General features: G+C 40.8%; 3 protein-coding genes and 1 long non-coding RNA gene across 6 annotated transcripts in view; 2 read left to right on the plus strand and 2 right to left on the minus strand.

The window, feature by feature from the left end:
- The window catches only part of LOC118298681, a 17,862-nt gene extending 4,551 nt beyond the window's left edge, over positions 1-13,311 (minus strand). The window contains exon 1 of the long non-coding RNA XR_007032127.1: positions 13,187-13,311. This is a non-coding gene — a long non-coding RNA (uncharacterized LOC118298681). The remainder of the gene's footprint in view (positions 1-13,186) is intronic.
- On the minus strand, positions 1,764-8,715 carry LOC118298110 (protein S100-A1). 2 transcript variants are annotated; one of them, XR_007032111.1, is made up of 4 exons: positions 8,532-8,715; positions 2,717-6,266; positions 2,185-2,324; positions 1,764-2,033 (listed from the first exon to the last, which is right to left on the minus strand). XR_007032111.1 is itself a non-coding variant. In XM_035621961.1 (3 exons), the coding sequence occupies exons 2-3, from the start codon at positions 2,314-2,316 to the stop codon at positions 1,857-1,859; spliced, it is 309 nt and encodes a 102-aa protein (XP_035477854.1). In that variant the 5' UTR covers positions 2,317-2,324; positions 2,717-2,817; the 3' UTR covers positions 1,764-1,856. The 2 variants fall into 2 exon arrangements, 1 of the variants encoding a protein (XP_035477854.1); XM_035621961.1 differs by lacking the exon at positions 8,532-8,715 and having other exon boundaries at positions 2,717-2,817.
- Positions 9,137-10,544, plus strand: LOC118298426 (protein S100-A6). Its single transcript, XM_035621986.2, has 3 exons — positions 9,137-9,161; positions 9,928-10,064; positions 10,149-10,544. The coding sequence occupies exons 2-3, from the start codon at positions 9,933-9,935 to the stop codon at positions 10,272-10,274; spliced, it is 258 nt and encodes an 85-aa protein (XP_035477879.1). The 5' UTR covers positions 9,137-9,161; positions 9,928-9,932; the 3' UTR covers positions 10,275-10,544.
- Positions 13,251-22,036, plus strand: snx27b (sorting nexin 27b). Of its 2 annotated transcripts, none has more exons than XM_035621933.2 (13): positions 13,251-13,725; positions 17,029-17,260; positions 17,565-17,757; positions 17,911-17,975; positions 18,064-18,168; positions 18,284-18,362; positions 19,722-19,885; positions 19,970-20,059; positions 20,410-20,559; positions 20,808-20,936; positions 21,344-21,403; positions 21,489-21,551; positions 21,659-22,036. In XM_035621933.2, the coding sequence occupies exons 1-13, from the start codon at positions 13,400-13,402 to the stop codon at positions 21,701-21,703; spliced, it is 1,701 nt and encodes a 566-aa protein (XP_035477826.2). In that variant the 5' UTR covers positions 13,251-13,399; the 3' UTR covers positions 21,704-22,036. The 2 variants fall into 2 exon arrangements, with proteins under 2 accessions (XP_035477826.2, XP_035477818.2); XM_035621925.2 differs by having other exon boundaries at positions 21,489-21,537.
- The last annotated feature ends 2,502 nt before the right edge of the window (positions 22,037-24,538 follow it).

Consider the following 24,538-nt stretch of genomic DNA (forward strand, 5'->3'; position numbering starts at 1 on the left):
ATCGACTGGAGTTCTGCGCAGGTTAAAACTTTGACCATTGAGTTCATTTCAACTCTGTGTCTCTCTTTGTATTCTTCTGTCGCTTCATTTATTTATGTGGAATCATATCAAAAGAGAAAGGGAATGAATTAAACCTATCAGAGGGAATAGTGGTAGATTAGTTGCTTGAGGGCAAACAACTGGCATAAAACATTTTCATCCACTCCACAAAGTTACAACCAGCTCACATGCCAGAAGTGATTGGCAGAATGGCCTGTCTGTTGTGTGAAATATGCTGCAGGCGGTAATGTAAAGGAATGAGACAATCTTGTATATGGCTTTGGGATAATAACAGGTGTACAACAGGGACAGGCCGAACAGGTTCACCAGAAGTCTCACTCCCTAAAGCTGTATATAACAATGGGATTTAAGCTTTAAGATTGAATGTGTATATGTGTATATCCTGTTTTCTCTTTGTGGTTATCCAGCAAAAGCTTGAACAGCATTCACTTGTGCATTTTTTTAAAAATTGCTCAATCAACAACCACAAAGTGTGTACTCATACTGCATGTTAATATATTTGATGTAAGTGGAAGTTTCTTTGTATATGGGATTATAGGGCCGTAATTAAATAGAAGAATTCAATGTCGAAGCTCGTGACGAATGTTTCTGTTACTCAGTCAATTTGTACGTCCACCGACTTGAAGACAGTACCGGTGTTGAGATTTTGTGTGTAGATGAAGTCACACCGACTGTTACTTAACACTGGAAAACTTCAGCTGTTGAAATTGTCTGGAGAAGGGCCATTGAATTTAATCATTTTCAATTTAAATTTCAATTCCTCACCACTTATACTCCCTCCACTGACTGTCAGCAGATACAACTGCATAGATGCAATACCCCCACTCCCTGCCAGGTGGAGCAAGCTGTCAAAATACTGAATTTCTTTGACGGAAGTGAGCATCTGCCACCATTGGCCATGCAAATGCAATCATAATCTCTTGTGCAGAATTACTTTGATTCAGCATTTAAATGTATAGACCTTTTATGAGTGAAATGCCAGATACAGAATACAAAACATATATTTGTGAAAATCTATTTTTGTCTGCAAGAATTATTGGCCTCCTATATAATATTTTTACTTTCTAGCTCATAGTTTGGTAATCCTGTAAATTAAACTCATTAGATGTCTAAACTGTATAAAACTGTCAAACTTGTGTCACAACTGCAGGAGATGTAACAGCTACTGTATGTAGTGGAGATCTGAATTAAGGCCAAGTTCAAAGTGTGGTTCGACCCACCGAGTCCTCATGTAGTGACTCGTGGGTCAGCACGTCGACGTCATTGTCAGGCATTGCAGCTTGTTTGATCCCATCGCAAGATGGTCTAAAGTACGTATTAATGTGGCTATGACACTGTGGCACCTTTAGATCGACTCTTAAAAAACTCACTCGATCGTGAAGGACTTTTATAAAGGACTATTATTTTCTGTCTTTGGATTGCTTTTATTTTTTCTCAAACTCTGTAAAGTGACCTTGGTTACCAATAATATGAATTATTATTATTACTTTATAACTCTTTGTGGCTAAAACAATTAACTTGAAAACATGCAATGTGTTATGTAAAATTAGTTTTGTGGTCAGTCTCATACCATGAGAAAAGGTATATGGAAAGAAATGAATTACATTATTACCATGTCTTTTGTTAATAATAATTTAAAAAAAACTTGTGTATGAGTTACTACACATTGATGACCATAAGCAGACAAAGAAGCCCACAACACATTCAATGTAATAGATTTATTCTTTCTCAGCCAGTGTTAAAGACAAACTGTATTGAAAACCAAATTGCAGAGACACATTCCTCAGCTTCAGTTGTCAGTGACAGCCTTCTCCTTTCCTCCCACATCCTTTGCCCTTGCCGGTCTTCTTGTTGTAGCAGCAGTTAGCAATGAAAGCCACACAAGTGGCAAATTCTCTGAAGTTGACTTCTCCATCGTGGTTCTTGTCCATTCTCCCCATGGCCTTGTCAAAGTCCATCGAAGGGAGTGAACCCTGAAGAACACACCATGACATCAGCAATCGTGTACGTGTGTGTGAATGGTGAAAAATTTGCATGATAACATGTGCATGTGTATAATACATCACATACATAGATGCAGCAAATATGTGTAGCTTTATAAGTTTAGCATGTGGAGTCTCTTACTTTGATCTCAGCGCAATCAAACTCTTTCTCCATCATATTCTTCAACTCGTCTTTGTTTAACGTGCCATCTTCTTTAGCATTCTCCACAAACACCTCCACCATGTTTTTGATGGCATCTTCCAGGCGAGGCATAACTGCAACTGGAGAAAAAAGAAAGAAAGAAAGATTAATATAGTTCTCAACAATAAAAAGAGATGCACAGGAATTTTTAAAACATAAAAACAAACATAATTCCCAAAATATGAACTTTTAAAGATACTGCAGACAATATATTGTGAAGCCATGTTAAATATCTTAATATCGCTGAATTAGACAACAAAGGCTGTTAGAGGTACAAATAGCAGCTAACAATATTAACAATAACAATATTTTTTAAATATTTAAGAAGATCATCATAAAAGTCAAAGATAGAAGCTCCTGACTGTCAGCAGATACAACTGCATAGATGCAATATCCCTGCTGATAATAATAATAATAATATTAGGTTACAGTGCACAAAACTGCCTCCACATTTTCCTTTCCATGTACTCACCTTGGAGTTTTACGTTCACTAGGTGAAGAGATTCCGTCTGTGTCACCAGGTCCTGCTTTGGTCAGACTGATGGAGGATGCCTCTTTTTATAAGAGCAGACACACAAAGCCTTTCACACTTTTACAAAGATATTTGCTGCATCATGTAATGGAAACGTCACCCACTCACCCACAACCTGTACAAACCAGCTCTACCAGTCCCTTTGTGCTGGCATAAAAAGGACTTATTTAAGTGATACAGCGACAAACCAGTTTCTCAGTCACTTTGAGCCATAAAGCATATGTCATTGCTCAGAAGGTAGATTCAGGTTTGTGTGGGTCAAAGGTTTACTTGGTTGATATGTTTACCTGTGTGTGTGTGTGTGTGTGTGTGTGGGTGTGTGTATATTGATGTAATCGTCTCAGAGAGGAGTAATCGTCTCAGAGAGGAAACTCCTTTTCATTGTGGAGAAAATGTGACAAAGTGCATGGGAAGCTTCAGTCAGTAGAAGCTCTGTCCAAAGTGCTGACGTAGTTGTGTGTTTGTGTGTGTTTGTGTGTGTGTTCTTCATTTTTATTTTTCATTATAAATTATTTATATTTTATATATTAATTGTCAGTTTACATAATTTAACGTTAAACACTAACTGTGGCTGCAAAACTTTTGTGAAATAAAAATATTTTCATGTTAACCTTATCATAGTGGCAGCACACAATAATAACACCTACACTTTAATTGAGTGTTCAAGATCCACAATAAATAATAATAATAATGATAATAATAATAATATGATATATTCAATTTTACTCTAATCTACAATCTCAATTCTATGACAAATAAACTCAAATTGGTGTTGGCACCAAAGAACATATTAGAAAATATACAGAAACATTAAAAGTCACACCTGTACAATGTAATTTAGTACTTCAGAAATACTTTCTTTATGAAGTTTAACAAAGCTGATAGTTGGTCGATAGGAATGTGTTTGCAGAAATGATTCAATTTTCCAATCTAGAAAGTATAGTATAGAAGAATGTAGAAGTTGACAAGAAAACAGCACAATAAAGTATTTAACTTTACAAATGTTTTATTTGGTCATTTTAATTAAAGAAATATTGGTGACAAGGAGAAAGCACAGACAAATCTGAGTTAAAATCAAACATTCAAATATATATATAAAGACAGAGAGATACATAACATACTAATAGGATGTAAAAAGTAAGTGTCGTCATTCATCACCTGTTAAATAAAGGGTGGTGCTAGCCTGTGACTCTAAAATGTGAATGACTAATATGTGTTGTTCGAGGTCTAGGGTGTGACTTGCACACACACACACACACACACACACACACACACACACACACACACACACACACACACACACACACACACACACAAAACAAAATAATCATCTTGTGATCGATGATAGAAGCTCTGTTTGTGTGTGTGTGTGTGTGTGTGTGTGTGTGTATGTGTGTGTACACAGTGTGGCACAAAGGGACTGGTGAAGCTGGTTTGACAAAGGTGGGTGAGACTTCCATTACATGAATCAGCACATGCCTTTCTGATGGCATTAAAACTATCCATGAAACAGAATTTATCAAAGTGTTTTCTCACTCATATTCTAGTCCGTCTGAAGGTGCTGCTGTCTCATAGAGCACCACATCCACCTTTCAACATTCATTCAGACCTCAATCACACACATTTTCGTGACTGCATCTTCAATCAATCAATTTGCTTAACAACACCTGTCTTAACAAACAATGTAACACAATGTGCTGCACAGAATAAAGAAAAATAAGAAATACCACCATACCTCCTTCCGCCACATACAGGCACATATCTAAACAATAATAACAGTAACTAAAAACAAGGAAATAATAAAGACAGGTCAACGAACGCCAAACGATAAGATGAAGAAAAATTGAAAGATATATCAAATATACTAAAATAAATGATCAAAGGATAAAATAATATGCTGCAGGCATTAAGATAAAAACAAGAATATACATTTTGTGAGAAATTAATATTCTCACAAATGCGGATGAGAAGCGAGTGAGATAAGACATGCGTACAATGAAAGAATTAGTGGATCAACCCTGCAAGCAGATTCAATAAAAACTGACAAAACACTGACGTTGATAAGATTGTAATTACATTGTTAAGTAAATCACATGAGCAGGATGGATTAGCAGCAGGAGTTAATATTAAAATGCTCCCTCCATTTCTGTGCTGACAGAGTCGTCACCCTCCAGTCTTCTTCAAACCTTCCTCTATCATTCCTTCTATCTAAAATAAAAATCAAAAATCAACAGTATTTTATGCATTTTCTTTCTCACCATTTTACACTGACTGTGCTGATCAAATCAATTATGGGTGGTCTGCAGAAAAAAAAAGATTGTATTCCACTCTAAGAATGTACATTAGCTTGCTGTTAATATTTTGTGAACAAAAACATGCTTTAGAAATCTGCTGCACAGTCTGACAAGTTTATGCAGGTTTATATGAGCAGTTGCTGTTATATAAGAGCAGCTATTAGCCTCAAGTAATAACAGTGATTTGATCTGTATTAAATTAATACAGAATTTGTTAGACTTTTTTGTTAGACATTTTTGTTTACTGCTTTACTTGCTGTTTGTGGCTGGCCAAACAGAAAGTATTGAAAGAACTCAAAGGTCTGTGTTTACAGGCTCTGCATAACCACGGGATATTATGTAACACTGCAGGAAATGTGAGTCATTGATGCCGCCATCATTTTTTTCAGGGGAGAGATATTTGGACATTCTCGCCCTCGCCACTCACTAAATAAAAGTCCCAGCCGAAAGCTCAGCCACGGGGCTAAAAGGAGTCTTTCGGGCAGCTTAAATGTTTGATCCAAAACTGAAATACATATGGATGACATGTCACCTCCTTTAACATGTTTTATTTAAAACAATTACGACAAATTAAGTTAATAAGTGGTGGGCAAGGGACCCAAATTACCGGTTCCAGACGCAAAATTATGCCAAAAGTAGTGTAAGCATAAATTAACTCTAATGTCTGTTGTACTGTACAAAGACTTATAATTAATCCTGAAGAGCTGCAGAGACAACACATTCGTGAATGAAGCAAATGCATGTTTTAGTAAACTTCCCCCTGCTTCCTGGGCTGCTGGAACATGTCATGGGGTCTCTGCTGAACCTCTTCTCTTCTAAATATAAGACCCCACACCAAATGTGCCTTTGAAAAACATGGTTTCCCTGCAGCTGTAAAAAGTTTGACATTTCTCAGAGAACAGACACTGTTTGTCTAATTCAGCTGTGCAACTCGTCCTGTCAGAAGTCCCCACCAGAGGGAGCACATGCCAGGCAGAAGGAAGGAAACACCCCATCTAGGCGATGGTTGGTATTTTTACCTAACCTAGTTCAGATTCTACCAACACCCCCTCCCATTTTAAGGATTAGGGATATGGCTTCAGACAGTCTGTCCGGGCTTTCATCACACAGAATACTGGGTGTGGTGTGGTGTCTTCTGTACTGGCTTGGAAAAATCCAGGTGTTATCACTTCACAGGCGCTTATGTTGATAGTGTCCTATAATGTCAAATTGAAATGATTAGAGGGATACTGCATAATGACATCCACGACAATAGTCATTATTTATAACTCAGATGATTAATTCAGTAAATTTGATTCCATGAAACATGAAATGCTTCACTTACAAATGAAATCATAACAGGGTCATAAACCGTCATAGACTTGCATATCTGTCCCGAACCAATGCCAGCACCTCACTTTGATCATCAGATGTTCCAGCACACAGCCACAACTTAAGATGATATTAGCAACGGAGCCATGGTTACAAGATCTTGTCTGTGAGGGTCAATATCTTGTAACCATGGAGAACAAGTTCAAGTACAAAAGCCTGGAGGCATTAGCTCTTTGTACTTCTTGTTCATAGTAGCTTGTGTTCTTCTCCTATAGGACAGTGCTGTAAAAACCAGGGCGTCATTTAATAATATGCTACAAACAGTCCGGTCACAAACAGTTTGTTTGTTTTACGAGAGCATATCGCCAGAGAGGGACAAAACAATGTGAAAGCAGAGATCATTAAAGGACAAAGAAAGAGTTGTACACTGTGCAAACATGGATTCCATTGTGTTGCACTCTGAACGTCTCATATTTCCTGGTGCCCAGTGGTAACTCATTGTTAACCAAGCTGAGTGGAAGCAGTAGCAGTATTTTTCTCTAAAGCCACACATCTGCCAAGAGACCTGAGCTCAAGTTGAATCTATCATTCCAGTCCAGGAATATATTCAGCCAGACCATCATAAACTATAATGAGGATTACAACACGATGTTGCGCAAGTGGAACTGCTTGATGGATAAAAGCTTCTTTTTTTTTGATCAGGCTATATTAATTGATTGCTGATGTTTGCTGATGTCCAGAAATCCAGTGGTAAATGAACGACTTGTTCCTCTTACATTACGTGCATTTTCTGTGCATTTTTAAAGCAAATGAGCACTGCACAGAGAAATTGTGAAAAGGCAAACAATGAAGACAAAGACAACATCAAAAACCAGTGCTTCTTGAAGTAATGTAGCTACTTCCTCTGTGAAATCCATTGCTCGGGGTTAAGGAACACATATTTGCGTGCGCGCACATACACCCACTTCATACACACACACACACACACACACACACACATACCAACCACTGAAGTTTGTAGTGGAAAATTTTGAGAGGCAGAGAGCTCACAGTACACAACAGCTGCCTGTTTTGCCAAAAGCAGAGGGCCCCGCCCTAACGCCAGAGTATTACAGTGCACAGTTTGCTCATTAAAAGAGTCGATTTTAAAATTGTTAGTATAAAACTAAAACAGCACACTTTTGCTCAAGTTTACCTGACTAGTGTGTGTAAAAAATGACAACTTTTTCTTCTGCTTTTAATGAATGAATATCTGCATAAACTTTTGTGGAAATACATCCAGTACATGTGTTTCTGTGATTTTTTTTTTGGATTGACAGGCCAACAGAGTGGTTAAAATGTCAAATCAGTGTGTCGTGGCTGAAGTTAAGAGAGGTCATTTAGTACAGTCATTGTGGTGCATTCCTGCTAATCGCTTCCACTGATACAACAAATGGCCCAGTGGCTGAAACCTTTCCTGCATCTAGTCCTGCGTCAGGGCTGTTTCCGGTCGAAAACTTCCAGCTAAGCTTCTCAACAAACACAGTTTGGTTGAGAATCATTCCCAGAGTAGTTTTGCTAAATTCTAATTAGGATCACCAACCACAAGCAGCTGTGTTTCAACAGAGGAACTCACAAAACCGAACACATCTTCTGTGAACATCATTGTACTGTATGATCCTTTGTGTGTATAAATCTCGAGTGAAATCCTGAATGGAGAAGGGTTAATTATTCTGGATCCAGACAACAAATATACTGCTGATTTACTGAGCAGAAAAGTTGCACAAGATGTCCTCTACCGTCCTCTCACATGGGTGAACAGAACCAGCTTTAGATGCACAAACATTCTCTGCCAGTGAATCATGGTGTCTGCTGACCACGCCTACCATCTCCTAGTTTGTCTTCCGACTGATCGTACTTGGATCTCCGTCTCTGATCCCCCCAGTTGCAAAATGTTGTCTTTGAGTGCAAAGGCACGTTATGATTGTTGAGATTCAAACTAAAAAAAGAATATGTCAAAACCAAGTAGCCCATGGCTGGACTGTGTATGGTCATAGCTCGGAACTGAAAGTTCAGAAAGTTTGAAAATTGAAGAAGTGGCCTTTCAGAGAACAATGAAAACAACAACAAACAACAACAAAATAGGAAATGTATAAGGATGTAAATCTTACCCCGCCTCTCGCCCCAATGTCGGCTAGGATTGGCTCCAGCGCCCCCATGACCCTTAAGAAAAGCGTCATGGATAGTGGGTGAATGGATGGAGGGCGTCGTGGGGCCATGCAGAGAAATTGTGCTACACTTAACACCTGAGCTGAATTCAAACCTTTCTATACAAAGTATCAAATCTGAATATATAAATATCAATTATTTTCTCTATAATGATCTGGAAGCCCCAAGCCCCCCTAAATTACATCCTGTTGGGCAGTTTAATCGAATGCACTGCATCAGTCCATTGTGTGTTTGGATGTAAAATAGTTACCTTTTGAACTGGTGAGATAAAGATTAAAAAGTTATATTTCCCACCATCTTAGTAAAAATAAAGGAACAGAGTGACTAACTATAGTGAGTATCGAATATTTACTTCTCTAATGTAACATGAAAAGTGAGAAAGAATAGATTCGACTGATTTCTGAAGACAGACGGAAGAAGAAAGTGTGTGGGTGGGGGGATTAGGGGAATGAGAGAAGGGTGGGTGGGGTCTTTGAAAGAGGGTGTGTTGAACTATTTAAAAGGTTTGTGTACGTGGTCTCAAAAATCACTCTCCTCTGCCCTCTCAATCTACAACTATCAATATCACTCCGGTAAGTGGAAATAGGTTGGGGTTTTTTCAGATAAACAATTTTTGCATCTAATTTATCAAAATAGTTGATATTTAGCACTGTGTGGCATGAGATGCATGAATGAACTTCTGGGTGCGGTTTGTGTATTATGTGGACTGTCGGGTCTGAGCAGGAAACAATCTACGTGAATATATTAATAGCACTATAACAGATATGCATTCATTTTAAAGTTTTAGTGAATTTAATGAGAATTGAGAATGAGAAACAGTTTTCGACCGCGTCGAGCACAAAGCCTTTCATAAAGAAACAACTGATGAAATGGGGAGTAAGGCAGACTATGCTGAAAGGTAATGCTTGAATTGTTTTAGGAAAAATCTGGACTTGCTGATCACACCTAATGACACATTTTCGACTCTGTTGCACCACCGATACTGGGTCATGTCCCTTCTTTAAAACCAGTGGTCCCTCGAAGTATGAACTGGAAAGACAGATTCAAGACAGCATGACAAAGGAGAGAGCCAGTCTTAGAAAGACGAAAAGCAGTCTTTTTACTCGTCACTGAATAAGTTTGTTTAAGGATCCTTCATGAAACATATCAGTTGAATTGGTCAGAGACATTCCTCATTGTATGTCAAAAAGCTGATCACACAAACTTTTCCAGCCTTTTAATCGAGCAAAGCAGCAAAGCAGTAGATTCGTGACCACATTACCACACCCATGTAAAATGAATAAATTAATTAGTAAATAAATATTGGGCTACACTATCAACAATATTTTCTCATTTCAGCCACCATGTCAAGGCTCCTACCTGCAATTGCCACTCTCACAGAGGTCTTCAACGATTACGCTGGAAAAGACGGCGTCAAGGACTCTTTGACCAAGGCAGAACTCACTGAGCTGCTCAAAAAAGAGATGTATATGGAGGTAAGTACAAAAGAAGACAGAGCTGTCATATTTCTATAGTTCTACAGATTTCTTGCATTTCCTTCTGACGTTTTCTTCTTTTAGGGTGGAAAACAATCTGAGGTGGACAAATTCTTCGATGCCCTGGATCGAGATGGGAGTGGTCTTGTGAATTTTCAGGAGTACATCAGTTTTGTAGCATCCTTCGCCATGATCATCAATGACATGTAAATACTTTGGCCACATTGCCTCAGAACATTGTTGTATTATTTAAATTGTTCAAAATGAAAAAAAACTGGGCGCTCCAACTTGTACCAGCATTACAGCCACATCTATAAAACATACACACCATCATCATCATATGTTCTGAGATGAAAGCCGGGTTAAACACTCACATTAATCATAAAAGTCATTACGTACAGTAGGCTGACTATGAGTGTATATGAGATGACACAAGTGACCAATGAAGAACTGAAATAAATTGTGTTCAGTCTCTCAAAATGTTGACTTCTGTGTTTGTCTCAATAAAACACACACAAAATGTCCCTTTAAATTCAGTATATAACCTCGTGACAGTCTTTTAGTTCATCATTCAGGGACCCATCTCGTGGTTAAACCTTCTCTATTATGTCACAGTTTGGATGTTTCACACACAGAACAGAAAACAACCCTGTGAGAAAAGCAAGCAGCTTCACGTCTGCATGTGATCCTTAAAAAGCTGAGTATGTTTTGTTAATACAGTGGCTTCCGTGAGGTATGTATAAAATACTGTATGTTGCCAAACCTTGTAAGCAGCTTACTCTACCTCCATTGAAATGACATCATTCTTTTTAAAAGATATTTCTGAGGGCGTTTTTAAGCCTTTAATGATCGGACAGTATTCAGTGGGAAGGGGGAGAGAGAGAGTGGGGGAAGACGCGCACAATATGGCCAGGGTTGGAGTCGAACCCGCGGACGCTGCAGGAGGTCCCAAGCCTGCAAACATGACTATGATTTTACTAACTATGACATCACATTTTTAACTAATCTTTACACACATGCGCATGTAGATTTCAGTGATAAATTTGTCTCTCAATGTTCACCATTGGTCATTTGCTATGCCACAGTGCCTACCCATAGTCTTTCCAGTGCTGCCCCCTTGTGTTTAGGTTTTTCACTCTAAAATGTCCATGCAAATTTATTTCCCTATGCTCTTGCGGCTGGAATCAATTTGACTGCCCTCCTGCCCTCTTAACATCGAGTTTTGTACCTTGCCACCTTGTCACTTTCAAGTTACCTTCTAAGACAATGCACAGAGTCAACTCCAGATGGCATTTTCATTATTTGCCCAGGCACCTTGAAACCAACTCTTACCAATTATCATTATTATTAGATTGAAGTACCATGAATGCAACTTGTCAAAGCAGGAAAAGTAGAGGTATAATTGATTAAAAAAACCAAACAGGGTTTGTGTCAGGGTCCTGGTATTGTGCATGCTGGCTCACTGTCATGGCGCAAGGAACTTGATGGATCTGAGCCTTTATTTAAATAAATAATTAAATTTCATTTCATTCTTACTTTTCCTGCTATAAAAAGTAAAAATGTCTGCTGTCAAAAATGTCCTTACATAATGTTTTCCAGTACAATCATTCAGTGGCAGCTAACAATAATCACTCGTATATTAGCTCTTTTTATTTTAAACACTGAGCGGTTTGAATATTTGTTCAAATTTGGGTGGAGCATTTTGTTCTGTTTGCAATCAAATTTGACAGACGTTAACTTAAACCCTCTCTAATTGAGACTTTATTTAAAAAAAATCATAAATATGATTTTTCTTACGGAATTTATTATTGTATTTGTCCAAGCCTCAGCACTGATTTTGGCACTGCATTGAAATAAAATTTAAACTCACTTAGATTAAAAACTAGGATGAGTTTCTTATGCATTGATTAAAATAGGCAAAAGCTTTGTTTGAATGACTTTCATAAACACTGGGACACGGGATTTGATGTTCCCCTGTCATACTGAATGGAAAGAGATTACATGCAAATATGCCCATAACAAATCCTCCCGAGCCTCTGTTTTTAGGCCTCAAACAAAGCTGCAGGGGAGAGATTCCCACTGCAGGGATGGTGTAATCATAGATATTACAGTAGGTACAGTAGGATTGTGAGATTTGAAATGTGCTGATTTTGAGTGTATATCAGTTATTATGAATGGGACAAGTGACCAATAAAGATCTGAATTCAATGATGCCACACCTGTGCTTTGGAATAAAATACAAAACTTTGAAAAATCAGGAGCCTGACACTCTCCACAGCACATGTACTGTGTGATAAAAAGTGAAGTATGAGTTTTAAAATACAGAGGATTACACAAGGAATGTATAAAATATGTCCCTAACCTTATAAGCAACTTATTCTAGCTCCAGAAACTAAATTGCGAAGTCTAATTTACAGGTTCAAAAAAAAAATTCTCAAGCAGAAATTGTGATTGTAATTAACAATGATTTTCATAAGCAATCAATCTGTTGATTATTTCCCCTCGAGATCAAATTGTCTTGGCTCAAAACTTTTGCTTGAATAATGATGTAAAACAATTGAGAAATGATCATTTGAATGGTAGTTACCACCCGTTTCGCTTGTTACCAAGTGTCTGTTCATGACCTAAAAGCACAGGTTGCTTGTGAACGCACATCTTCCCACCAGTCTGAATGGTTGAACTCTTGTGAACTCACACACACTCAAACTATTATTTGCAATATTTGCAATAATGCATACCCAGGTCCAACAGTGCACCTTATGACTGTTTTTGCACAACAATACACACCACGTTGTTTACATATTTATAATGTTTACATATTTACAAATGTGTATATATACTCAAGTGTATATGTGTTACAACTACATGTTTTGTTCTAATCGTATAATGTGTAATTGTGAGCAGCACGTAAGAAATAATCTAATCGTACAATTTCTGTCCTTGAAATAATAAAAGACTCTTCTCCTGAGAAACAATCCTATGGACACACTGTGATTGTTCCTTCTCCTTGAACATTATTTTGGATGAGTGTAACTGAATGAAACAATCCAGCATTTTACAATGACAAAGAATAAATCCACTTGTCTGAATTCAATTATGTTTCCTAGCCAGGAACGACTCACCTATCCCCGCTCACACAGGGGTCTGGACCGACCCGCGCGGAATGCGTCCTGGGGCGGGCTCGGGGATCATCGGGCTCTGTCGGCTTCTTCCGGCGACTCCCGCCAGTCGCCGTGAGCTAGCCGAGTGGATTAGCCTGCTGCTAGCCGCTCATGTCTGCGAGGTGCTCCACGGTCGCGGGCTCGAGCGGATGACACGGACGGCGTAGCAGAGAAATGGCGGACGTCGAGGGACACGGGACTTGTTCATCTGTCCCCGCGCTGCCTCGCCCTTCCTCCCGCGACGGCTCCGACGGCGGTAGCGCTGCACCGGGTGGCCGCTGCCCGACGGAGACCGCCGCCACCTCGGGCCCACGGCTGGTCCGGATAGTGAAGTCCGACTCGGGCTACGGCTTCAACGTGCGGGGCCAGGTCAGCGAGGGGGGACAGCTGCGGAGCATCCACGGGGAGCTGTACGCTCCGCTGCAGCACGTCAGCGCTGTTCTCCCGGGAGGCGCCGCCGACCGAGCCGGCATCTCGAAGGGGGACCGGATCCTGGAGGTGTAAGTGGCTGCAACTCTCTTAGCTCAACGGGGGGCAGTAGACGAGTGAGTCGTTCGCCTCAGTGTGATTGTCAGTGAACCCCATTGCAAGCAGCGGGACCCGTGAGCATCATGTACTATCTGTCTTGGTGGGGGACCCCCCCCCGCACCATCACACTGGTCCTGCGGGGCAGAGGAGCCGTCCATCCTCATGAGAGGAGAGTCAGTGAGTGCCAGAAGAGGGGCGACCCACGGGTCATTAGTGATTCCCGTCACGCCGAAACCCGATGCCTCTCATCCACAGATTGCCAAGTGTTCAACACGTTCACATCGCCTCAACCACATGCTGTGTCTTCATGGCTCATCGCATCCGGCGCAGCAGTTCGCCTCACTTACACCAACTGTCGAGTCGAATCATTGTCATCAGCATCACTAAATGTGTTAAAAAGAACCACGCGTGGCTGTGGTGTGTGTGTGCGTGCACGCGCGCGTGCGTGCGTGCGTGTGCGCGCATTCAGGTGATGGTCGTCCTCTATTGGTATTCATAGAGATGGTTTGCTGATGTTGGGATCTGTTGCTATGGAGAGCAACACGCATCAAACAAACTCGGTGCTTCAGTATGTGTGTGTGTGTGTGTGTGTGTGTGTGGAACAAGGTGATGCAGAAAGAGAGGAATGCCTTCAGTTCGATTGTGATTGGCCTCGCACTGTGAAATCCACTGGCTCATTGGCTGACGTTTTCACACCGCTTTGTTAATGGATGGTCTGCAGTAACCTGGCAGTTTGTTGACCCCATTATTTCTGTGTGCAAGCATGTGGGTGTATCTATGTATGTATGTATGTATGTATGCATGCATGTGCAGTTTTGTATGGTGCGTGTAAAAAGGACTGTCTACCAACCTCTTAATTTCATCCTTCGATCAGCTATTTTGGGTCAGTATCATCCAAAGTTTATGCAGCCTCAACTAGAATGTGCTTTACTGGCCTCATTTGGGACTGTCTCATCTCCTGAGTGTCCCGTGCAGAGAATAAAACGTGTCCAAATATAGCTAGTTCTTTACACATTCATTGTTGTTTTTAAGATGAAGATTTGACTCGGGTGCATTGGGCCTTTCTGCTGCCTTCCTGTCAAGGGACAGTGTATACACAGTGACTGAGTACACACACAGTGGAGTGCCTGCACACTAGCTGCAGCGGTACACAGCCTCTTCTATTCTCAATGCAATCAATACTTCTTTGCACATTAACAAACAACTCCTGCTCCTCAGCCTTTGATGCAGAATGATCTATAGTGGCAGACAACTTTTTTTCAGTCTCCTGCTTCATGATAAAGGAAGAATATGTGTTTGTAGACACTCAGAACAATTTCCCTTCTCTCTAAAAGTTGTGCGGTGAATATCATTTTTTAGCATGTTCAGCTTTTTTGGTTGAGTGTGTTTGCATGTGTAAGTAAGCGTGCTTGTATAGAGTGCAACATTGAAACACAAAAATAGATTATTTCCCTTGAATTAGCATGATGGAGAAAATGGTCTCCAGGACACGTGGTGAAAATTGCTCTTAAAAGATGTTTATTATGTTCAGTAGTGCTGATGGCGCAAGAGCAAAGGCCACTACGGCAAGTGCCAATAAGATAGTGATAAAGCTGCTAGAATGAAAGAGCAGCCAAAATGCTTAGTCTATGATTTTTTTGTTGTATGAGATATTTGCTGTTTCTCCTCCTACATCTGCAAGATGGTTTTATCTGTGCTTCATGTCTCCCCTATTTGTCTTAATATATTTCTATCATCTACTGTATGTTCCCTCTCCAACACTAGTTTCAGCTTTGCTATGTGAACTCAGAATTCCTCCACTGGCTAGATTATATACTCACGTGAAGCTTTTTTCCTGCCATTGTGTGATTAGGTATTAGACTATTAGAGAGCTTGTGTGCACTGAGCTTTAGCCCTCTGTAACCCTGCCGACGTAAGCCGCCCTGCAATGACGTAATGGCTGACATAACGGATCAGCTGTCAGTCACTACTTCTACCTAAACCATTTACTGTGCTGAATTTTTAGTCTCATGCTCCTGTGGACAGGTGGATGCTATGATTGGGACTGCAACGTGCATGGTTGCATATATATATATCTATATATATATATAGATATATACATACATACATATAATATATATATATACTTGTAGGTGTGTTCATATACAAAATGTTAATGCTCTGAGGATCATATGAATTGGATAAGGATTCAGAAATCCTTTGCATACCATTACAGCCCTGATAAGCTATTCAGCAACGATGGTTGTTAGTGGTGAAAGGCAATGTGGACATGGGGAAGGCGGCTTGGCTGGTAGGTTAAAACGATTTGAGAATACATTTTTTCATCTGTGTGAGAAGTTCTAGTTTTTGTATTAGAAGATCAGAGCCAGTGGTTTCTAGTCATATGATGAATCTTTGACGCACTCCTGGCTTCTGAAGTCTTTGGGAAAATGGTTCAAATAGAAGTTTTGCCGGCTTTTGTATTCAGGCTAATATTTGCAAGCTATTTTTTAAATAGCAAAAGTGCACTAGATTGTCTAATTCTGGCATTTATTTGCCAATCTATTCATAACATTAGAAGGAACAGCTTGGGGTGATGCTGAGAGCTTTTAAAGAGATGCTGTGGCTGTTTTGAGTGGATCTAACTCTTGGTCAGGTTGGTGCAGCACTGTCGTCAACACTGTCGTGCCTCTGACAAATGGCTGCCAAAGGTCACTCACCCTGTGTTGCTCATGTTCAGCTGTGCTGATATAATAAACCAAAGGTCTTACTCTTGAGGGGGGAAATGTGAACCCAGAGTGAGTTTGAGGGCAAGGCCTCGGTTTCTCTGCACATCAACAGAAGCTGTTTCCAAATTGTAGCCCATTTGCTATCCTTGTGAATTTTGGGCCATTTCTTAAAAATCCATGTGATATTCAGGTCTTTCAGTAAATATTGTTATCCATTGCGTAAAGAACCTCATGATTCAATCCTCTGCCCACTGAGATAAGCTTGAAATTAAAATGATGACGGATTGTATGAGTAAAAAAAAAAGAGCTACCTTTGTCAAACCTACTGGTTTTTCATTGGTGTGTCACAGATATATTAATGAATAATATATGAAAATGTAGCTCAGACTATTATGTTTTTGTACTAGATTGTATTATATTGTAAGATTTGTCAGGACAAACTTTCAGTGTAACTTGGTCTAAAACTGAATATTTTAAGTAACATTTGGAAGATTGAATAAGACTTATTGCAGTGTATAATAAAATACTCACCACCCTAACACCGACTTCTATGTCTCCATTTGACAGTAATGGAGTGAATGTAGAGGGAGCGACCCATAAGCAGGTGGTGGACCTGATCCGGTCCGGGGAGAGGGAGCTTGTGCTGGCCGTGCTGCCCGTCCCGCCCCAGGAGGCCGACTGCTTGGATCCCGGAGACGACAGTTCAGCTCAGTCCTGCTACGATTACTCCGACAAGCAGGCTGTCCCCATCTCTGTGCCCAGCTACAAACACACGGAGCTAAACCAGGAAAAATTTGTGGTGGGTGCACTCGCGGATGAATGCATCGATGGCTAATTGAGAGGGGAGGGGTGCGTTTGGTGTGAACAAAGGAGTGGATTAAATGACAAATCATGATTACATAACAAGCTTTATAATCAGATGCTGCAGATCACAACACAGGTCTGACTGCTGTGTCCGTGACTTTGACATGCCTGTGATCTTGTGATTATTTATAGTAAGTATTATAAATAATCCCTGGGGGTAGTTAAGTATGTTAACTTACTGACATTACTTTAGGACTTTTATTTTCATCAGTGTCCCAACCCCTACGCTCTCCTTTCAGGTATATAATGTGTACATGGCAGGCAGGCAACTGTGCTCCAAGCGTTACCGGGAGTTTGTGATCCTACACCAAAACCTCAAGCGGGAGTTTGCCAACTTTACATTCCCCAAGCTGCCTGGAAAATGGCCCTTTTCCCTGTCAGAGCAGCAGCTGGATGCACGACGCAGAGGCCTGGAGGAATATTTGGAGAAAGGTGAGTGGAAAGTGTCCAAGGATACAGTGATGATATGTCATCGTTTCTGTGGTTTGAAAAGTTAGATGAGGCAAAAAGGGGAAATATTGTCCACAGTTTATGTTCAAGCTCTGTTAATCCACATACTAAAAGTATTTTGTGTTTTAACTGCAGTGTGCTCCGTGCGGGTGATTGGAGAAAGTGATGTCATGCAGGAGTTCCTGTCTGAATCGGACGAGGTAAAACTGAAAAACCTACTTTTGTCGGTTTGTGTCATTATCTGTCTGTGACTCACTGTGCAGTTCGCCTCTCCTTCTCATGAACAAGAATTATAACGGCGTGTCCGATGTGGAGCTGAGAATAGCCATGCCCGATAAAACCACGCTCACTGTCAGAGTTCGCAAAAATTCTACGACAGACCAAGTCTATCAGGTAAACAAATACACAGGCCTGCGACCTTGTTACATTCATCTTGCATATGCTTTATTCTGTTTCCCTTTGTTTTACCCCTCTCTCATTCTGTGTCTGCCTCTATCTCCTCGTTCAGGCTGTGGTCATGAAACTAGCTGTGGACAGTGTAACGGCCAGCTACTTTGCTCTTTTTGAGGTCATCAATCACACCTTCGGTGAGTGAGAATATGTAACTGAAGCATACGTTGTGTGTATGCTTGTGCAGTTGTCCACGATGAAAAAGTTTTCCATCTTTGCCGAAGCACAACCATGAAAGCACAACCAACGAATGAGTGAGCAGGGAACTGTGGGAGAAAGAAGGAGTGTTGTGATTCCTCCACAGGTCCTCTGTTGTCAGGGCTAGTGTGGTACAAGGATGAGGTTTGAAGAGGCAAATAATGCCAAGTTCACACTTCACGGTTTTAACCCTGATTTTCTGCTAGGCGAAAGATTCTGGAGCTCGCCGCAAATCGGAGAAAAATCGGCACTCGTCGTTATGTGTGAACTACCAACGACATGATCAAAGTGACTCGCCGATGCCTCGCCGTCGTCTGCCAGATATCTAGCTGGCTAAATATCTGGAAAATTCGGCGAGCCCATTTCTTGTGGCGTGAACTGTGATGCAAGTGCATTGACCGCAAAATCCAGGGGAGGAACTGTAGCACAACAACACTCTTCACACATATCCTCTTGCCTTTGCCTGATCCGTGTTTCTGAACAAATCATCGCATAGACTATTTGCAGGGCTTGATTCTGTCATGTGCGTTTTCATATTGACAGATGATGAGTATAACCTCGAGCTGGCTTTATTGCAGAACCACATATTAACACATCAAGCTATTCCTCTCCGTCCACACAACACACAGAGGCTATATCACAGGTAGTTATCATCAATCCATGCAGCAGCACTGAATTTTTCTCCATAAACTGTGCATTGCCTGTAACATCAAAGACAAAAGCAGTAGTAAAGTAGCAATAAAGAGTTTTGCAAGACTTTTCTTTGTGGCAAAGAAACAACTCAGAAATGAAGTTGTTTTTTTATCCTTCAGTGATGTGGAGGTCATCCAGGTTTTAGTTTCACATTAGATTATCATAAACATTTGCATTCCTTCCACTCTCCAAAGTCTCTCATTTCCAAGTTGTAGCAAAAGCAGCGGCTACAATTCTTCCTACATTCCTGGTGTGAAAACACGATGATGAATCACTTCCCCTCACCAAGCCTTATCACACTGGTTGCCTCTTAATTTCAGGGTTGATTAAAGATATGTTTCCTTCAATTTAATGTGTGTGCTGTAAGTTACATTACTCAACTTTAACGCCCACATCGTTAGCCTGGTGAAACCTGCAGATTTCTTGTCTGAACACATGCGATGAAAACAATCAAACAAAAATCACATTCTTGCAACTTGTTGTAAAGAGATTGGTGTAAATATATGATAGACATTTAGTGTTTTGCTGTAAATTTTGCGCACTCCACCACTTTATAGAGATATCTCATTCTTTCCCTGCTGTTTTCTTCGCCCTTTCTTCGTCAGTGCGTAAGCTTGCCCCCAATGAGTTCCCCCACAAACTGTATGTTCAGAACTATACCTCAGCCATCCCAGGAACCTGCCTCACCCTGCGCAAGTGGCTCTTCACAACAGAAGAGGAGATTCTGCTCAACGACAACCAGCTTGCCCTCAACTATTTCTTTCACCAGGTATGTGCATTTTTCTTTTTGTTGTTGTTGTTGTTGCTGTTGTTGTTTTTGAAGAGTGTCCCCCATCTGAACCTGTGTGTGCAGGCTGTGGATGACGTGAAGAAAGGCTTTGTCAAAGCAGAACAGATGTCATACCAGCTGCAAAAGTTGGCAGAGCAGAAGAAGATGTCCACGGTCAGTCTCTCAAAAAACACACAGAGAGCAACTTACGCACACTTCAACACACACAGAATATCTTCTGGGGTGGAGGTAGTCTTACAGACATCAACTCCCTTGCTAAGAAAATGTTCATACACAAAGTGAGTGAGTTATCTTCTGTGCGAAAGCAAAATAAAAGACCCTCAAGATTAAACTAATTTTCTCACTGTATTTTCAGAGCAGTAACACAGTATTATTATAGCGCTTGACTTTACTCTGCTGTATGACTGTAAATTTAGTTACTTTTACAAACCAGAAAGTGTATCTAGCGTCTTAACTTCAGTGAGCGTCATGTCTCCTCTGTTCTCTCCCTCCCTCTCCCTCAGTATCTGAGTTTGTTGAGGAGTTGTGAGGGCTACAATGAGCTCATATTCCCCCACTGTTCCTGCGACTCCCGACGTAAAGGCCACGTCATCACAGCCATCAGCATTCACCATTTCAAGCTGCACGCCTGCACAGAGGAAGGGACACTCGAGGCAAGGCCAACTGTGTGTGTGTGTGTTTTTGTATGTGTGTGTGTGTGTGTGTGTGTGTGTGTGTGTGTGTGTGTGTGTGTGTGTGTGTGTGTGTGTGTGTGTGTGTGTGTGTGTGTGTGTGTGTGTGTGTGTGTGTGTGTGTGTGTGTGTGTGTGTGTGTGTGTGTGTGTGTTTGTTTGGCTTTGACAAACATATTTTGTATGTATAATGTAAGGAGGAGTGTCATGAAGCCTTGATTGTTGTTGCAGAACCAAGTGATCGCATTTGACTGGGGGGAGATGCAGAGGTGGGACACGGATGAAGAGGGCATGGCCTTCTGTCTTGAATATGCACGGGGAGAGAAGAAGCCACGCTGGGTCAAGATATTCACACCTTACGTGAGTATCACAAACATTATTACACATGTGATAAAGTAATCAAAGTATTCTGGTAAAAACACCCATGTAAAATTGTTGTTTTTATGTTTTGGTTTTCGTAAAGCGTTTTATTAATAAGCTTCAGAGAGGCTGGTGGGTGTATTTCATTAGACAGACATTTCCCCTGGTTACCAGGCTCTGTCCTAAACTAATCCTAAACCAAGCCACCCGGCTGTCAGCTGTGAACTAATATTTATAATACAGGCCTACGAGCCGTGTCAATCTTCTCATCTACCTCTCCTCCAGAAAGTGAATAAATGTTGAACTGTTCATTTAAAGAAAAATTTGTAAATCTGATTTGGTTTGTCTTTTTGATTCCAAGTTTTTGTTTCTCTCTTTGTGTTTGCTGTCAACGGGCCAATGTTCAGTTTAACTACATGCAAGAATGCTTCGAGAGAGTCTTCTGTGAGCTGAAGTGGAGGAAGGAGGTAAGGACCATTTAGTTGCTTAGTGACTTACCTCTATTAAAACACATTTAAATGTCTCCTTTACTCATTGCTACTGTGTGTACAGGTGGAAGAGGAGGCTACAGACAAGGACAATAAGAACTGCAGTAAAGATGGTATGTGTGGCAAGGTAAGGCTTTGCCTGCCTCTGTCCAGTCGATGATCCAGCCTGGCTCGGTCGCTCTGACTTTTTGTGTGTCTTCCTTCCTGTTGCCCTGATTGCTTTTCCTGTTGCAGAATATTTTCCAGCTGCTGAGGCACAGAAGGGATGGAGGCACCTAGGAAGGGAGATTGTTACGTCTTAACTCCACACTGTCGCCATTTTTGGCCCTCATCCAGTCCAGCGCCCGGCAACACTCAACTATTAACGACACGGTCATCATTTGAACTCCCGTCAACTACAACCCGAGAAACTACCCCCTGATACATGCAAAACGACAAACATCTTCAAATGAAGACATCAAAAAAACAGAAACATAAAAGGCAAAAAAACCCAACTTGAAATCCTGAATCTAGCACATCATAATGCATTAAGCAGAGCTCTGTCAAAAAGAAACAAGGTGTCTAAAGACTTGACTTCAAACATGCCTTTTTTTTTCTCATCGGAAGAGACTTGAAGAGGAATGTGACGTGCAAATCTGGAGGTTTTGATCGTTGGAGTCATCCCGATTGGACGTGACAGCGGACTTAAATAAGGAATATATGGTGGACTAACAAGGGAAAACGAAAGCTGTTAGTGTTCATACAGGGGAACACCGATAACACTGATCAGCAATACTGAGGATTGATCACGGGGAGACACTTGTGACTGTCTTCTTTAGCTGTGCCTGCAGGGGGCTCTTAAAAGCAAGGGGCAAAACTAAAGCTGCTTTCAGACATGCACTAAAGTCCGGACATTTTCCTGATCTTTCCTGGAGGGGCTGTACGCAAGAACACAAATGTCTGTAAATATTGCTCCGGACAGTTCGCGGAAACTTTTCCCGCCAGCCCGTTTTCAGAAAACAGTCAGCGAGTGAGTGGGCGCGTTGATGCATGTAAACAAAAGCACAGCTTTCCGCTGTGGCTCAGGAGGTAGAGTCGTTCATCCACTAACCCGAAGGTGGCGGTTCAATCCCAGCTTCCCTAACCCTAAATTGACTCTGGCGGCTCTTCCGGCAGTGTATGAATGATAAAAAGAAAAAGAAAACGCAGTGATTAGCAGCACTGTGTGAATGTGTGTGAATGGGTACATTAGACTTTCCTGTAAAGCGCTTTGAGTGGTCTGTATGACTAGAAAATCGCTATATAAATACAGTCCATTTAGCATGATGTCCTGCCTCCTGCATGCTCAACCCAGACGCCACATGAATGTTCTGGAAATTTTCCTGTTGGTTTGAACTTGTCTGACTCGGACAATCTCCTCCTGCGTTCCTCATACGTGAAAGGCAAACTCCGGAAAATGTCCGCACCCAATTTTTTCCCGTACATTTTGTCCAAAGGTCATGTCTGATTACAGCTTAAGCCGCAACTGAATCATTTCACATACATACATTTTGATTTGTTGCTAAATCCGCATTTATAATAGAAAACCATTAAAGTCGTAATGTGGCGAATGGGAGTCGGGAGAGACAAAGCAGACTGTTCGACAAAGGTTTCTTTGGAGATCCAGGTGCACATAGACATGATGGTTTGACATGTGAACAGGAGCACGTTCAACTTTAGACTCATGTTGCACTTTATCCAACAGTATTTACAATCTAAAGATGTTTGAAACGTAACCTGAAAAGCAGGTAGTGGGCATAATACTGGAATAAGCCTGGTCCTATTTAGTTTACATTTTTGAATAGAGTATAATAATAATACACTGCATCAGATGGTGCGTGCACTGTGCAGAGCCACGTATCAAACTTTCATGATTGTATGATGTTGTGTCAACTCTCCATGCAAGTGTTGTAAGGCCGACGTGGGGTCTTCACCAGTCAGCTGTGGTGCAGTAAGGTTAGAGTGTGTTACCCAGCCGAAACAGCAGGGGGCCTCCTCTTCCCACATGCCTCCTGGCTGGCAGTGATTACTTTGTTCCTGAGAGCTCACATGAGGATTTATAATGGGCCTGTAATTCAAATGGCCTTTTTACGCAGCACTATTTATCTCTGTAGCTGGTATGTTCCCTCACCGTTAAACCGCTCACGCACTCCTGACTCCGGTTGAGAGGGACAAGGATTTCTGGGCAACAAAAAAAAAGAGCAGCTTGCACTCTCCATCAACATGAAGGAGAAGACCACCACGCACATTCATTACAGGCTTTGTAGCTACTGATCACATAACTGCAGTATACTGTACCTTTAAATACACCCTTAATGTTGTAATTCCTAGAATAATGTGATAATTATAAGAATTATAATGTTATAAGGTATAACATAATTATCTGATGATGCAATCCTGACTGAAGTCATTAAGTATATCATGAACCTGAAACTCCATATGCTGTAGTTCTTACTTAATCTTGCATTTATTACATGTTTACTCACTAGTAGCATTTACAAAAATTTGCCTGTCGGGGCTGAGTGATGTGGTTGAAATTATTGTCATGATATTGATCAAAGTAGTCGACACGGCAAAATGATTCATTTATGCAAAATCACCTGTAAAATATCACAACCGATGGTCAAAGCTAAGTTAGACATTACATTAGACCAAACTTTTTATGTACAAAACAAAAACCTGAAACCAACTAATGTTATGATAAGTGTTTCATTGTAACTTGCTCTGAGTTGATAAGTTGGAGAACAGAAATTTGTAAAATGATACGCTATGTGATCAAGATATGAAGCCACTGAATGTCAAATTAATGATAATATTAATTTACTGGCCCCTTTACTCCTGTTTGGCCTGTAATGAGAATATTAACAGTGTTAAAAAAAATTCTGCAAGTAAAGAGCAGTAGACTGACGTCAGTGATGGTGCTGTTGTAAAACGCCATGTTGGGTGGGTAATGAGCTCCAACAGACCCCGGTGGGTGTGTTAAGAGATTTAATTGAATACTTGATGTAAGAGGTTGGATGTGCAATCCTTAAGGCCCAACGCGTTTCACAGGATCCTTGTCTGTTCGCCGAACCGTGTCTGAAGCAGTCGGTTGTC

This window comes from Scophthalmus maximus, chromosome 1 (genome assembly GCF_022379125.1).
Source record: "Scophthalmus maximus strain ysfricsl-2021 chromosome 1, ASM2237912v1, whole genome shotgun sequence".
Lineage (NCBI taxonomy): Eukaryota > Metazoa > Chordata > Actinopteri > Pleuronectiformes > Scophthalmidae > Scophthalmus > Scophthalmus maximus.

Bases quoted from the DNA above. Each gene is read 5' to 3' on its own strand.
- snx27b (XM_035621925.2), top strand. From the start codon at position 13,400: ATGGCGGACGTCGAGGGACACGGGACTTGTTCATCTGTCCCCGCGCTG. The intron at 20,937-21,343 runs GTGAGTATCACA...GCCAATGTTCAG, and splicing joins TCAAGATATTCACACCTTAC to TTTAACTACATGCAAGAATG. The intron at 21,538-21,658 runs GTATGTGTGGCA...TTCCTGTTGCAG, and splicing joins TAAGAACTGCAGTAAAGATG to AATATTTTCCAGCTGCTGAG.
- LOC118298426 (XM_035621986.2), top strand. From the start codon at position 9,933: ATGTCAAGGCTCCTACCTGCAATTGCCACTCTCACAGAGGTCTTCAAC. The intron at 10,065-10,148 runs GTAAGTACAAAA...TTCTTCTTTTAG, and splicing joins AAAAAGAGATGTATATGGAG to GGTGGAAAACAATCTGAGGT.
- LOC118298110 (XM_035621961.1), bottom strand. From the start codon at position 2,316: ATGCCTCGCCTGGAAGATGCCATCAAAAACATGGTGGAGGTGTTTGTG. The intron at 2,034-2,184 runs GTAAGAGACTCC...TGTGTTCTTCAG, and splicing joins TTGATTGCGCTGAGATCAAA to GGTTCACTCCCTTCGATGGA.